We start from the raw sequence: 15,269 nt of genomic DNA on the forward strand, positions 1-15,269 counted from the left end.
CACAAAATATGCGTGAGACAGGAACAAAACAAGTCAAGCAAAAGTAATAAATCTCTTTTACACATCTAACAATCTATATGTACTCTTGATGAACCCAAGGCCTAAAAATGTAGCTCTGCACCAGTGGTACTCAACACACAGATCCAATCAATCTTGTTTTGATATTTAATGCATATCTTTCATCACTTACACAGTTGGCCATCCAATTGTTCATGTAATGTAGCACAGTCCTCACACAAGAGGCCCAGAAGCATGTTAGTGTGAAGTAAAGCCTTTAAATATTTGAAGGAGCCATTACAAAAGACTTCTCAATTCACAGACATCTAAATGTATCAGCACAGCTTCTCGACCTACTCAAACACATCTATCCTTGCAACGAAACAGTCTCTCATATGAATACACTGTTGTTGTTATGGATAAAGGAAAAGATACAAGGGCATTAATGAGATAACATGATATGCTGAAAAGCAAGTAAACTGTAACGGTCAATTGTTTGCAAGTGCAGACAAGCAAAAAAACAAACAAAAAAAACCCCAAAAAACTTTGGTCCTTCAAATGAACAGGTACAAAAAAGAAACCAAACACATCAGACATCGCAATAAAGCTATTGCCAAATAAAGGTAACCTGAAGAACAGTGAAATTGAGATGATTTACAAGGATCTTCTAAGAAGGGCAGTTGTTGTATCTTGTACACAGGCATATTTTGGCTTAAACCTGATACATCCTGCATCCTTTTCCAACAAGCTCCTGTTCCTAAAGTTCAAGAAAGTGCAACCTGTTGTGTGTGTGAAGGATTCATGAGCTATAGCCAAAGGGATAAGATCTGCAGCACAGCAAGCCTTTAACAAGGTGCATTCAGCGGTTTGACCTACAGGATGTCTTCCTTAGAATATAAAGCTGCTGCCTACCTGTGAAATTTATTCATGACCACTGAACATCTGGACTGATGTGTGCTCTAACAGCCATCTCTTCACGTATAGTTGAAGGGTGCTTTATGGTCAGCGCATTAGTCGTGTCGTTTGAAAACAGTGATATCACCACAGCAGTCACCATTAATACTGGTGCTTAGAGCTCAGTTACCCGCTACAGCATTTTCTAAAACAAACTGTCATCACTGAGATAAAACCTCCACATCAGCCCTCTTTAAGAGTAGAAGAAGCTCAAACCAGAAGCTGAGTTTTTAAGAAGTCTTTTTGTCAAGCTGTTGGAGCATCTCCCTCTGTATAATTTGGGAATTACCGGCCATGGTGCAAATGCCACCCACACACAGGTAAAAAAATTGAGAGGTGTGCGACCGGCTAAAATGACACAAAAACTTGCACCAGTGGATGTGACATCACTTTTAGTGAGCGGTGCCAATCATGAGGGCAATAATGGACAGTATAATTAGCTCATTATTATTCTCTTAAACCAGAGGGTCCCCGGATGACAAACAAAATTGTTCAATTGTATTGATTCTGTGTGTCAGAGAAGCTAATGGAACAGGTGCAATATTGGGAATGGAAGTAGGACTTTGTCAATTCATATAAACAAAAACGGTATGGTCACATTGTCTTTAACAGTGGTCACCAACCCAAGCCTTGAAAAGGTCTTCCACAAATAGTTTATGCAGCTCTTAGCCCTTAATAACTGATTCTATCCATCATTACACATCTTAATAATATAAGTGCAATGGTTTCTTGAAACAGGGACAAGGACCACTGTGGTAGTGTACTTTTGTGACCTAGATGCTCAGTTGTCAGTAGGTTCACCTAGCAGGGCCTTGATATGGGCATGCAAGGGTTCACATACAGCTTGATATCCTTTTGGGGTCAGGTGAAGGTAGTCGTACATGTCCTGGTGGGAGATGCTACCATTGGAGTGAACAAAGCCGGGGTCTACATTGAAGAAGGAGGCATGAGGAAGAGATGTTAAGGTGTCCTTTACTAGCTCGTTCACCTCGGCATTTCTATCCCGTAGAGGGTTTGGCATTTTTCCTCTGGGCAGTAAACTCTGGAAAACAAACATTAGCATACTTATTTTTAAATGTTTCATATACCTTTTTTCATAAGTTACTCATCCACGTGTTAGCTGAATTTCCAATTAAGTTTCTGTCCCCAGTACATATACAGTAAATTAATACAGTTAAACCTCAGACCTCTCTGAAGTACAGCTTTTTGCCCCCCTAACATTCACCTGACCAGGTAGAGACTCTTCTGGTTTACTTTAAACTACATATCATATAGCACAAAACCTTGTGATCATATAGCACAAAAACAGATTTTCCCCATTTCAGTTTAGTTTTCATTGTCTAAAAATCTCCAGATTTAGTATAGTTTTCTTTAGCTTCAGTCTTTTTTAAAGAGTTAGCCAATCTTCTTCTTTCTGATATCCACAGTTAATTAACTAGTTTTTATTAAGTTGTTGTGCTAGTGATCTGATGATACAATTTCATTTCATTTGAGTCAGTTGATTTCCAGTTAAACAGATTTTCAAAAGTCTGCCCAAAATATTTCAGTTTCAGTTGCTTTAATAGCATCAGCACCAGCAGCGATTGCAGCTTCTACACAGCGCCTACCAAGATGCTATTCTCTGCAGACTCATTGAAAAGCATGTCTGTAGAGTGCATGCTACACTGTTTTTCCAAATGGGCCTACAGTGTATATTTAAAATGCTTCAATATACTACGTGAAATTGCTCACAGATAATCAAAGTTCCAGATGATGAAGAAGTATCCATAACTTTATACTTCACCTCATTTCAGATAGCTAAGATGCTGCTAAAAGGGGTGACATAGCACTGTACTTTGATGGTTGAATTAACTTCATTAGTCATTGTCAACAAACATGCGGGTGAGCAGATTAACACCCAATACAAGGAATGCATTACGAAAAACACCTACAAGTACAAGCGTGTGGGCATTGGGAAGCTTGTTCTTGATAACTTGGATAATAGCCAAGATGCCTCCACAGATCTGTTCAGGAGTGTGACCGTGATTGTTAGTTCCTACCCACAGCACTACGACCTGCAACAACAAAACACAAAGCAATGCATGACTGAACACATGTCGCTGATATTTTGGCCCAATGTACCTGGAAGTGGGATTTTAACACAGAGTTGAGCACAATCAGTCTTTTGTGTGAATAAACAAGCATGATCATGTTCTCTATTTCTGGCACTGTTTTGAACCTTTGGGCTGATGTTATCCAGTTCACCGTTGCTCAGTCGCCACAGCACATGTTGTGTTGCATCACCACCCACCCCAAAATTAAGGCAATGGAGAGGTGAGAACAACTGACGCCATATCTGCAGACAAACCACAATAATATTGCATTCACATGTTGCACAACAAGTTTTCACACTTTGAAAACATTTATGAGAAAACATAAATCAGTTACATAATGAACAGAGGCACATATATGAATGCAATCTTTGTTTTACCCCAAACTCGTGCATGAGCTGAACAAGAGAGTCTCCAACAAACAGGACATCAGGTTCTTTGTCTTTGCTGTCGGACACAAACCGATTGTGCTACAAAAAGAAAATGTAAAAGATGCAAACTTTTAGACATATATATACATTTTTTTTTTTTACTGCAGTACCAACCATGCACAATATCCACATATATTGGAAGATAAACTTTTTAAAACCTTGTTTTTTTTTTTTAAGAATCAGCATGGTATGTTTCCTTTGATTTTCTGGTGACTACTGACATTTGTGTTCATTTAGAGACATGCTTTAAAATAACTACCCAAATGACTGCCGGTGGCAATGCCAAAAGGCTAACGAGTGGCGAGTCTACTTTCTAGAAGCACTTTGGTATCATCACAGTGCAGTCTTGAATGTAACACCAGCAATTTGTTTTTTACATGAAAGTCCAGGTACAAAAATGTATTTAGAATGTGCTGTTATCTGGATAGAGAAAACTGAGCATATTTTTCTAATGTTTTTTTAAAATCAATTAATGAAATATCTATGTATCTCCCCATGTGTCTGAAAAAAAATACTAATTCGCCAAGACTTTTTTCTTTCTTTCACAAATTAATTGCAAAACTGCACACCCATCACAATCCATTGCATTTTTCATTTATTAGACAGGTCTGAATAATTTATGAAGGCCATTATTACAATAATATGTACTACAATACGTCAGTAGCTGGCTCTTTTCAACTATGAAGCTTCCCTTTATCTTCAGTGATTGCAAAACTAAACATCAGCAACGATGCAAACGGAATAATATAACACCGTACTTTATAAATCCTATAAATAATATAAAAGTCACACACCATAGACATCCATCGTCCATCTCCCTGCGTGTCTTCACAGGGAGTGGGTGTGGCGGCTGGGTTTGGTTCTCCTGCACTCATTCTGCTTTACCTGTGTTGGGAAAACAATCACACTGAGTTCTTCACACTTTCAGCAATGCACACAAACCAATTCATAAATAGCCCATAGCTCTGTTCGCTTGAGAGATCTGTGGAAGCTAACGAGGTTAGCTACAATAGCTAGCTCAACATGCTGGAACACATAAGAGATGTAGTTGAACCAATATAAGAGAAATTGTGAAATAAAATAGGCCTATACTCTGTAGAATGGAAAAGGGTAGAGATTTACATAAAGACTGCATTAAGAGGTATAACTTATCATAGCCTACCACTAAATCAAAAACACTGTTGTCCCCCGAATCACTTTCCGGAAGTGAGGTTCAGTATAGCAGAGCGTACCATTATCATGAGTGGTCAACAACATGCATGGTTTTAAATATTTTAATTTTCCGACGTTTCAACATATAAAATTGTGGTGTGGAACATATGATATGAGAATTCAAAAATAAAGGATTACATAAATAGAAAAATGGAGCAGAGTTGATACTGTGTAACCCCTCGTTTTGTGAACGTGGATTCGTCCAGCTCGTTGGCTTTCTTGGGCGTTACCACTGCGTGTAAAAAACGCAAGGGACTGCGTGTTGCCGAGCAACGATACATTCGGTGTGCGGTAAAAGTAAGCGGTTGTGAACGACTTTGGTAAGTGGAAACTACGTTAATTAATTATTTTTCCTTTTCATTGATTCTTTTTATCTCATGTATTTAAGGCTTTAACTGATTTACAGTTTGCTAAAGTTGGAAATACTTTGCGCTTCTAAGCAGCTACAGCTTAAACTTAATGCACCGCGTGTCACCTTAACTTAATTTACACCTGGGGATAGTAGGTGCTTGCTAATCTCCAAGTTAGCTTGCTGACATGATCCAGACATAAGTTGTGTGAATAAGTTGTGTGTATATATATAAAACAAGTTAATTTATCTTCAGTTAGTTTCCTCGTTTTAGTTCATTTTTCATTTAATTTTCAGTATTAATTCGAGCTGTTTTGAGTTTAAAATAACTGGGGTCAACCATCCAAAGTAACGAACAGTGCACACGAGAAGTGATGAAGCGGTTGTGGACAAGGTGGAGTGGGTGGGGACTAGTGTCAGGTGTGATTGGCGACATAAGAATAGAAGAATAGAAAAGGAAAATTAAGATGATGTTAGTGAGACTTGCGATGATGTATGGTTTGGAGACGGTGGCACTGACAAAAAGACGGGAGGTGGCGCTGAAGATTCTAAAATTTTAGTTGCGAGTGACTAGGAGGGACAAGCGAGGTTGAAATGGCTTGGACATATGGTGAGGAGGGATAGTGGACACAACGGGCAAAGGATGTTAAAGATAGGCAGAAGAAAAAGGAGGACGACTGCAGAGGAGGTTTATGGATGTAATGAAAGCAGCGGGTTGGTGTTACAGAAGTGGGATAGGGTGAGATGGAGGCAGATGTAGGAACGCCCAACAGGGTAAACAGAAGTATAAGTTCTAACTTTTTGTGTGCATACAGTATGAAGGATATTGTCCAGGGCTTTTCCCCCCAGACATTCAGAGTAAAAATAAGTAAATTCACATATAATATAAGCAGTACTTTTGACTTACAGTCATCTCAACACTGCAAGATTTTTATTATTATATATTTTTTTAAAGTTAGTTTTTTTTACACAGGATTGACAACAGATCATGTGAACTTGACAGGCAACTTTGATGGGTGTAGTCAGCTCAAGTCATCTTACTATTCAGTAACTATACAGTTACACACTTTATAAATCCTTACAACCATGCATGGACAGAGAAATGTAACCACAGCTATAAAAGTCTGACCTCGATAGGCCTATCTGCTCAGTATCTTATTTTTTCTCCGGTTATTTGAAATGTTTTTCTTGAAACCTAGTTTTCAGTGTGTACAGCTGCACACATATAGTCAAACTATTGTGTCTGTGACTGTAGCCTGCAGGAACAAGTCAAATAATACATTATTTGTTGGACTGATTTTGTGTCTGTAGTTTAATATGATTTAAAATGTTATGCAAATTAATTCCCTTACAGTTTAATTGCACTAATAATGTTAATGTAAAAGAGACATTTTCCAAATTTTATCTATCTCTGCTAAACTATGCCAAGTATGTTACATGCTTTCATATTATTTTTATGAATTGCTTAGAAAAAATGGCAAGTTGCATTATATATGGTCTACATGTTCAAGTCAAAGCCCACATGATCAGGGATTCAAATTTACATCTAGTCACTTTCACTGAATCATTGGTAAGTTGCTCTTAATTTTACTGGTAGAGTTGACCTCAATGAGCTGCAACCACATCCTGTATTATCAAGCTTTCTTTACTAACTGTGGTTATTTTTCTACAGAATAGGATGCAGCATGAGCCACGTGTGTGGTGAGACCTCTATAAAAAAGGAAAAGTCAACAATTTTCAACAAGATAAAAAGCGTTTCTTTGCAAAAAGATTCAGTGCTCTTCCCAGATATTCAACCCACTATAGTAAGGCAAATGAGGAGAAAAAAATGAAACGACTGAAGACCCGCAAGGAGAGGAGTCAAATAAGAGGTGGCTGGAAAGAGACTTCAAAGATCAAGTCAAATCACCATCATCATCACCATCGCCATCGCCAAAGCAACTTAGATATGGCACATTTGCATAACTGCTGTCATGCTAGTTGTCATTGTTCTTCAAGGAGAAATCCACCATTTCCAAGTATTGTTCCCTCTGTGCAGGAGCCCAGTATCATCACAGACGGCCGCCTGACAGGACACCATGGCCTGTTTAACCATGAGGTGAAGTCTATTGATTTTGAACGCTTGCTAAGTGAACAGCCAAAACTGGAGGAACAAAGAAAAGAAAAGAACACTGTAATTTCACATTCATCTTCAGCATTGCACAATTCTGCTCCAATGTCTACTGATGGTTTGTTGGGAGCTGATACAGATGTTGGGAGCTGTGTGTCATTCAGAAAAAATACAGACCCTGCTTCAAAAGACCACACTGACTGCCAAGAGAAAGAAAAGAAAAACATGCAGTTTGATTCAAAGCAATCAGATGTCACAACAGAGGAGAAACCACAACAACACCTCGCTCTTTCATGTGAAAGTTTTCAAAGCAGCCACTCGTCTAAACACAGCTTCCTCGATGTACTAACAACAGAAACCAAGTGGACATGTGTCGTGTCTGAAAACAGCAGAGAATCACTGCTGACTCCAGTTGTTGACAGAGACAATATAAAGACTTTCAACACAAATGTAAAAGAACGTGTGATTTCTACTCTTGTGCAAACCCCAACTCTCAGTTCAGCCAACAGCTGTGAGATACAGGACAGAACGCAAGATCCAAAGTATGTAATGAAGTTTGTCAGTGCAGTGGCAGCACGTTTGTGTCACCATCTGAAGCTTCCGTCAATGAGCAGGAGAGACGTGCTGTCAGAGAGCAGGGAGGTTCTGTTGAACTCTCTGAGGAAAAGGCATGGACCGTGGCTTCAAGAGAACCTCCTTAGACTTCAGCAACATCGTAGCTTTGCTGTGCATCCCACAAAGAAAGCCCAAGATCATGATCAAGAGCCAACCAGGAAAAATGAAGAGGATCTCTTTGCTGCAGGTGAGCATTAAAATACATTTCCCCATAATATAATGGAAAGCGCAGATTTGTTCAAGATCAGTGTTTTGTTTTTTTAAGTGACAACTATGTGTTGTACTTTATCTATCACTCTGATAGGGGAGATATTCTGGTGCAGGTTGTAACTGACTATGTCTAATGATCTCCGTTTGACCACAGCTATGCTGGTTGACATGGTAATCATTTTAACTGTGTAACTTCCAGCTGATCAAACATCTGTTTGATAGATGTTATTATATTGTGATACAGATTATATGGTCAAAATCTGCTCATTTTAAAAGTGTTTATGGAGTATCTTTGCATTCATTGTTACTTATAAGTACTTAAGTATAAAAGTGTTTGTTAGTAATATATTGCCAAGCTGATTGGTAAGAAATATTTAACTTCATACATTTTCTTTTGTTTGATAGCTTGAACATTTACACTGTTTTTTTATGTTAGTGTATTTTAACCATTTAGTCATTCAAAATAAATTAAACTAGTGATAGTGCATGCTGCATCCTGTATGCTCACACACATTATTTTGTTCTTATGCACACAATACAAACACAACTTAAATATACCAATCGAGAATGCACACAAAGTGTTTCCCTTATAGACTGACCATGACCTCCACCTACATCACGTTTACCCGTTGTCACTTTTTCTCCCCGTTTCTTTTAGTGTTTTTGTGCTGTCATGTACTAAAGAATTTACCCTTGCAGTAATTGTTACTCCCCCTCAGCCTTTAAAATGTAGTACAGTTTAAAGGTAGACCTTGTGTGTTCGGTTCAGATTTAACTTTGGCAGAGAGTTGTTGGTACTCCAGCTAGGACCAGCTTCTCTACCATCAGACTAACAGATGTTTAGTGTAAGTCTGCATCTGTCTATCTATGGTTTTAGAATAATTAACATTTCTTGCACTTCAATGAGTTGTCATTACCTCACCACTGTGCTCTCTTATACTTGTCTGTCGTTGCGCCACCTCTTCCTTCTGTCGAACAGACGTGCAAAAACAGTTACAGAAGAGAAGTGAAACAATGAAAATATTTTTTTCCCCTTAAAAAATGACTGGATAATGCCTTCTGTGCTAAAATAGTTGTAAAGGTTTATTTCCTGTTAAATATCTTTAAACTAATATTTCTGCCGTTTAAAAAAAAAAAAAAAAAAAAAGCAAAAACATTTATCTCAACTCCATGTATTGCATGACAAAGATATTTTTTAATAGGTATCTGTTGTTTGAAGATGGGTCAAAAAAATCAAACCTATCCTTAAAAGTGTTTTGTGTTTGTTTTATGTCAGGAGATGAATTTATGTAAAGAAGAAAGAATACAGAAAAGACACAAACCATCAATTTGGTTTTTACATCATTTTATGTGGTTATTTAAAAAAAAAAAACAGAAGTAGGCATGACATACCTACATTTTTTTCAGTTTTGTTTCCTTATTTTTAGATACCTCTTTTAATATGCCAGCAAATAGACATGCCAGCTGGAAGACCAGTCCACAGCCACACTGCAGTCAAAAACAGGTGAGGCCCTCAGTTTACATTGTCACTCCTACTTAAGTTATTTTCAGATTCCTATAATATAAGATTCTCTGATAATAAATGATGATTCCTTATGTTACATGTCAAGGTTACTGAGTGGCTGGCGAGCCCTGCGGATAGGGCCGACAGTGTTTTGGATGATATCCTCAGACCAAGTCTCTCTCCTCCATTGTTCATGAACTTTCAGACCTGTGAAGCTCCAGAAAGCATTTTGTTTGCTCCTTCTACCACTTTATGCCAGAGAGAAGTGGCTTCTGTACCTGAGATCTGGCAAGGTGGTTTAAATTGGTCAAAGAGCAGAAATTCAGCTATGTTTGGTTCCTTTGAAAATAGCTTCATGGACCAATCCAGCTTATTTGGAAACAGGAGCCTACAGTACTCTGGCAGCAACCCCCAGCCTTTTTTTCCGTACCAATTGCAGCTGCCAGATACATACACAGGAGAGCCAATGCACATTGCCCAGCAGGAAGACCCATTTGGAACTGACAGGTACTCGTGTGTTCCCTCTTTTCCTGCCCCAGTTCAGCATCAGAGCAATCATTTCCAACCTTCGAGCCAGTTCAGTCACCCTTCAGCTTGTTCTCCTCTGAAGTCCCAGCACACTGGTATGATGCACTACCCTCCGTCATTCATTCTTGAGAGAGACCCTGCACCTTCCCTTTCTGCTTTCCTGAGCCCTGAGCAATGGTCCTTCCCTCCTATGAGACTGTACTAATGTGTGGTAAAGCTCTCCATAGAGGCATGGCTATCAATATTTCTATGACTGATTAAAGTACAATTGTCCTTTAATTTATGCACTTCAAGGTTTTTGTTTAGTCAGTGATAAACACGTTATGTTCCCATATTAATATAACCATAGCATTAAGCATAGATGCAATAGCTATCCACTGAAGAGTAGCCTGTCTTCTTCTATTGTCCTGTTTTTGCTGAGTTAAGTAGCCATGCAATTATGCATCATTTTCAACCTTTTGAAGCATTTATGTTTATTTTTGACTTCTGTACAATTAAAAACACAGATGTTATAATGGAATATTATTTGTTTGTGAAAGTTGTGCATCCCTTTAAATGCCAAACAGTAATTTAAAAGAAATTTGTAGAAATTGCATATATACGTCAAACACTGCAAAACATAAAATTAACAAAAGCTGCTCTTACATTTATAACACATTACATTGTATTTTACAACATCATTTCAAGGTTAATTGAGTAAAACAACAAATCACAAATTCTTTTTTTTTTTTTTAAGGTTGCAAGTAAAAGTTTTCATCAGATCTCTCTTCCTTAAAGTCTTCAGCTTCTTTGCTCTCATGAGTTGCAGAACATTCTTCTGTCTCTAGTCTGGTCCCTGTTTTTATTGCTCTACGTAGCTGATTCCAGAACAGTTCCTGCGCCTGTGTTGGGTTAGTACAGTCTGAACCAGGCCACTGCAGGTAAGTCTTTTTTAACATAACTTTCCTCATGCGATGATACGAAGACAGCTGCCTCTCAGAGATTGGCTCCAGAAAAACGAGCAGGAGAACATCTCTGTGCTCATCAAAGAGTCTGTAACTGGCGAGCTGGATTTCCAGAGAACACCACTCACTTTGCAGAAAATTCCTGCTCACCACACAAATGGTTTTCCGGCTACTGTATACAGCAGAAACAATATTGTCCACAATATCACGGCCCAGCTCAAAGTCCCTGTGGTGCAGGCAAAGCTTAAAAGATGACCCACCTCCCTCCAAGTTGGGTAACAATTGGTCCATGACCCATTGTTCATCAGATGAGTTATAGGAAATAAATGCATCATATTTACAATTCTCCTCCTCCTCGTGGAGTCTGCTCCACTGCTCGCTAAACCAGGCCCGAAACACATAGTAGCTGTACTTCATTTTCCAGTAGAGTTTAACATAGAATAAGGGAATGATTGTAAACAAGAAGATTGCAGCTGATGTGCTAAAAAACAGGTACATTCCTATATCTCCACGACAAACTTTAGTGTCAAAATTGTGAAATTTGAGTTTTCGATTGTGTTGGCATGACAGGTTGTACAGGTACACCACCTGAACATCTGTGTTATTCTTTGTATAATTTTGCAAAGGCCCGTTGTTGCAGGTGCAGCTTACAGGATTATCTCGTATGTCAAGGTAACGAAGCATAGGTAGACCCATTAATGCGTCTACAGAAAGAGTCTGCATGGCATTGCGGTTGAGCTGCAGTGAGCGTAACTGTGTAAGATTCCCAAAAACCTCTTTGGAGAAGTTCTGAATGCCCATATTTTCTGCAGCCAATCTGGTCAAATTTCTTAGATTTTTAAAGACCCCTGGTTCTAATTTTTTCACCCCAACACAGCAGTTATCCAGTGTGAGGAAACTTAAGTCTGTTAGGTCATCAAAGGTATCAGGAGCAAGATGGTATATGTTATTGTTGGTGAGATACAAAGATTTCAGTGAGTAGAGGCCACGTAGTAAAGTGCGTGGTAAAACGGTGAGTCCGTTAGGTCGCTGCCGATCTAATTTCAGATCAGTCAGTCTGCTGAGATTCATGAATGGTGACTCATGAGTTTCTGTTACGTAGCAAATCTGATTACTCTGTAAATCTAGCACAGTAAGGGTGTCTTGAAATGCATGGTATAAGACAGGGTCAATGTGTTTTAGCTGGTTTCCATCTAGATAGAGCTTGGACAGGCTTTTTAGTCCATCAAAACCCGATTGCTGAAAATGGGTAATCTTATTACCTCCAAGATCCAGTGTATTTAAAAATTTCAGGTTGAAAAAAGTCCTTTTGAAAATGACAGAAATGCGGTTGTTGCGAAGGTTAAGAATTTGCAAACTGACCAGATCTTCAAATGTGACATTGAACAAATCGGTTAAGAGGTTATTGTCCAAACGAAGTGTCTCGAGCTTTTTTAGTCCCTTGAGAGCGTGTTTATGGAGAAATGCAATAGTGTTTATGTTAAGTTGTAGCGTCCTGAGATTTGGTGTATTATAGAAAGCATAAGGGTCAACTTTTAAGATGCGATTGTAACGATAACTCAGATTTTCCATTTTTTTTAAACGAAATGTTTTGTTTGTTTTACAGTATTTTAGGGAGCAGAGATGGCTGTGCTCTGCTTTGAAGTCTTCTATGTATACATGTCTTTCAAGAAACTCAAGGCAATATGTGTTCTTTAGGTTGTTGCGGGATAGATCTAAAGCCCCTGTGATATTAGGACAATAGGACAGTGTGTTATTTGTAAGTTTCCTAATCCCATTATTACCCAGGTTCAGATTTTTAAGATTTTTCTCTTTCAGCCTTTTTTTCAACAGTATGCATAATTCTTTGAGCATGCTGTCATTGTTCAGTCCTGTACCAGAGAAATCAACATGACTTGGATTGATGTTGCTAATGTTTAAAAACTCCACTATTGTTACATTTGTTGAATGCAAAAGCAAATAATTTATAGTGCTCAAATCAATTTGATCAAAGGCTTTTGTAGGCAGCCGAGAATTGTATGACAAATCTAAAATGTTGATAAAGCTGAGAAATGAAGGTTGACATCCCAGCGTTAAAAGATTATTTTTGCAAACATACAAAACAGTGAGGGACTGGGGCAGTGACACATTTGAGTGTTTGAGAGAGGTCAAATTGTTAAAGCAAAGATCCAGTGTCGTCAGATTTGTCAGATGTGCCACAGACTTAGCAATGCCTGAGAAATCTGACAGAGAGTTTTGTCTCAGGATTAAAGTGTCTAGCTTGAGAACAGATGAAAAAATATCCTCGGGCAGCTGCTTCAATGCATTGTTGGCCATGAAGAGGGAGGTGAGATTCTGCAGGTCCTTAAACAGAGAAGGGTTGAGCTCTGATATTTTGTTTAATGACATGTTTAGAGTCTTCAGTTGATACAAGCCTTGGAAAGCTAACTGACTGATGGTTGTCAAGGAATTATTAGCAATTCTGAGGTGCTGAAGGTCTGCCAGGTTACTAAAGCTGTTGTTAGGAAGGTGCGTCAGACGAGTTCTTAAAATGGTGAGATTGATGGCAGATGGTGGCAGGTCGCTGACAATATCAAAAATATTCATTGCATTTCGATGTATGCAGTTGAAAGTTTTTCCATCAGAATCTGCTTCTGCAATGCAGTTCCTGAAGCTGTAACTACTGATGAGTTGAACAGCTGCAAGAACAATTGTAACTGACAGCAGCTGATGAGTTAGGTTTCCCATTTTGTGTTGTTGCAGTGCAAAGAAACAGTCCTTTAAATAACTTCTGTCGGCTCGTTTTGTTTGTTTAAATATTAAGTTGAAAACGTCTACAAGGCCTCTGGGTTTTTCATCAGGTGAATGTGGTACAGGAATCTGAGAATAGAGAATACTTTCAAATCAGAAAAAATTCTAATATCAGAATGCAAATTCTTGCTTAAGGTACATCATTGATGTTGTCAGCTTTCTCTTAAAATCTGACAAGTACATTTAAACATTACAAAGAAGTAAATTGACAAACTAGCGTTTCATATCTGATTGATTTTTAATCATTTTTAAAATTTTGTAGAAACAGCACACAGGACAACTCATCGCGGCCAAATTATAACAAATAGTTAAGTTGTTTTATATACAGGACTACAAGTGTTGCTGGAGTTTTAATGCCTTCAACCGGCATTTTAATTTAGACTTAGTATTTTTATAATTACTTCACTAACCCAAGCTCAGATTCTTACCTGTTCTTGTTGCTGTTAGCGTTTCTTACTAAAAGCAGTTGCAAGTCTCTAGGAATAGTCTCAGCATAAAAGAATCTTCTAATCCTGAGGTGTGAGGAGCATGTCCCCGAAGAAATATATACGATGAGAACAACTTTGTTCCTCTTTTCTTATGTTTTCATATCCCCTTTCATTATAAATGAATGTTCGCCCTTCTCCTCTTTAGGGTTTCTCTCACGTCATTGTGGTCCACACAGTGCACAATGTTAAAAAGCAACGAATTCATAATTTAATGCTACAGGAATGCAATATAGGGCAAAAATCACAATATCAATAATTTTAGGACGATAACAAAATGCATAGAAAGAGTTGAGAAATAATTATGTATTTTCATATGTGTTAGTTTTAATATTCACCCTTTACAAGCATAAATTCTTGTAATTTTGCAAATAAGATATCATTTATTTCCTTTCCTTAGACGATCCCAGGAAAACTGATAACGTCACAATACGTGAAGTTAATCTAATTCATACTTACTTAAATTAATGCCTTCTCAGACAACTTTTTTTAGGTGGCCGCAAATACACTGAGTCAGAAAGAGGAAGCTGTCTGTAACAATAAGATGTATAGGAAGAGTTGCGAAATAGTTTTCAGAAATGTTTCACATCATGTGTGCCACTTTTAAGATTCACCCTTTATAAGCATAACTTTATAATATTGATATCCTTTCTCAAACTTGCCCAGGAAAACTGAAAACATGTCCCGATATTTGAAGTTACACTAATTTGTACTTACTCAGATTAATGCTTTTCGCCTCACCCTGTGCCTTTAGACAGCTCTGAAGTACATGGTCAGCCAAAAATAAAACGTTCAGTCAGAAAGGGGAAGATGTCGCCAACTTATTCTTCTTCTTTCATAATCCTTTACAGCTGTGTTCAACTATTTAATCACAACACATTAATTCCAATAGTTTTATTGAAATATTGTTTTTGAGTGGATATACAATTTGCATTCAGACAAATCACTTATTATTTAACACAATTATCTTAAACATTAAAAAAAGAAAAATATAACGTGTAAATTGTGAACATTATTGAATTATATTGTAGGTAGTAAAACAGTTCTCAG

General features: G+C 37.9%; 3 protein-coding genes across 7 annotated transcripts; 1 reads left to right on the plus strand and 2 right to left on the minus strand.

Moving 5' to 3' along the window:
• Nucleotides 1-151: 151 nt before the first annotated feature.
• Nucleotides 152-4,689, minus strand: pafah1b3. The gene is made up of 6 exons (XM_031726131.2): nt 4,635-4,689; nt 4,267-4,357; nt 3,422-3,511; nt 3,170-3,286; nt 2,883-3,005; nt 152-1,993 (listed from the first exon to the last, which is right to left on the minus strand). Exons 2-6 carry the CDS (start codon nt 4,345-4,347, stop codon nt 1,733-1,735), a joined length of 672 nt encoding a protein of 223 aa, XP_031581991.2. The 5' UTR covers nt 4,348-4,357; nt 4,635-4,689; the 3' UTR covers nt 152-1,732.
• Nucleotides 4,690-4,876: 187 nt separating this feature from the next.
• On the plus strand, nt 4,877-10,695 carry si:dkey-250k15.4. Of its 3 annotated transcripts, XM_039619987.1 has the most exons (6): nt 4,957-5,004; nt 6,007-6,080; nt 6,503-6,603; nt 6,706-7,945; nt 9,396-9,472; nt 9,579-10,695. In XM_039619987.1, exons 4-6 carry the CDS (start codon nt 6,862-6,864, stop codon nt 10,203-10,205), a joined length of 1,788 nt encoding a protein of 595 aa, XP_039475921.1. In that variant the 5' UTR covers nt 4,957-5,004; nt 6,007-6,080; nt 6,503-6,603; nt 6,706-6,861; the 3' UTR covers nt 10,206-10,695. The 3 variants fall into 3 exon arrangements, with proteins under 3 accessions (XP_031581984.2, XP_039475921.1, XP_039475922.1); XM_039619988.1 differs by lacking the exon at nt 6,503-6,603; XM_031726124.2 differs by lacking the exons at nt 6,007-6,080; nt 6,503-6,603 and having other exon boundaries at nt 4,877-5,004.
• Nucleotides 10,696-10,697: 2 nt separating this feature from the next.
• On the minus strand, nt 10,698-15,009 carry tlr21 (toll-like receptor 21). 3 transcript variants are annotated; one of them, XM_039619985.1, is made up of 2 exons: nt 14,937-15,009; nt 10,698-13,803 (listed from the first exon to the last, which is right to left on the minus strand). In XM_039619985.1, the coding sequence occupies exon 2, from the start codon at nt 13,669-13,671 to the stop codon at nt 10,732-10,734; it is 2,940 nt and encodes a 979-aa protein (XP_039475919.1). In that variant the 5' UTR covers nt 13,672-13,803; nt 14,937-15,009; the 3' UTR covers nt 10,698-10,731. The 3 variants fall into 3 exon arrangements, with proteins under 3 accessions (XP_039475919.1, XP_039475920.1, XP_031581983.2); XM_039619986.1 differs by lacking the exon at nt 14,937-15,009 and adding an exon at nt 14,679-14,907; XM_031726123.2 differs by lacking the exon at nt 14,937-15,009 and adding an exon at nt 14,163-14,269.
• Between the last annotated feature and the right edge of the window lie 260 nt (nt 15,010-15,269).

This window comes from Oreochromis aureus, linkage group 11 (genome assembly GCF_013358895.1).
Source record: "Oreochromis aureus strain Israel breed Guangdong linkage group 11, ZZ_aureus, whole genome shotgun sequence".
NCBI lineage: Eukaryota > Metazoa > Chordata > Actinopteri > Cichliformes > Cichlidae > Oreochromis > Oreochromis aureus.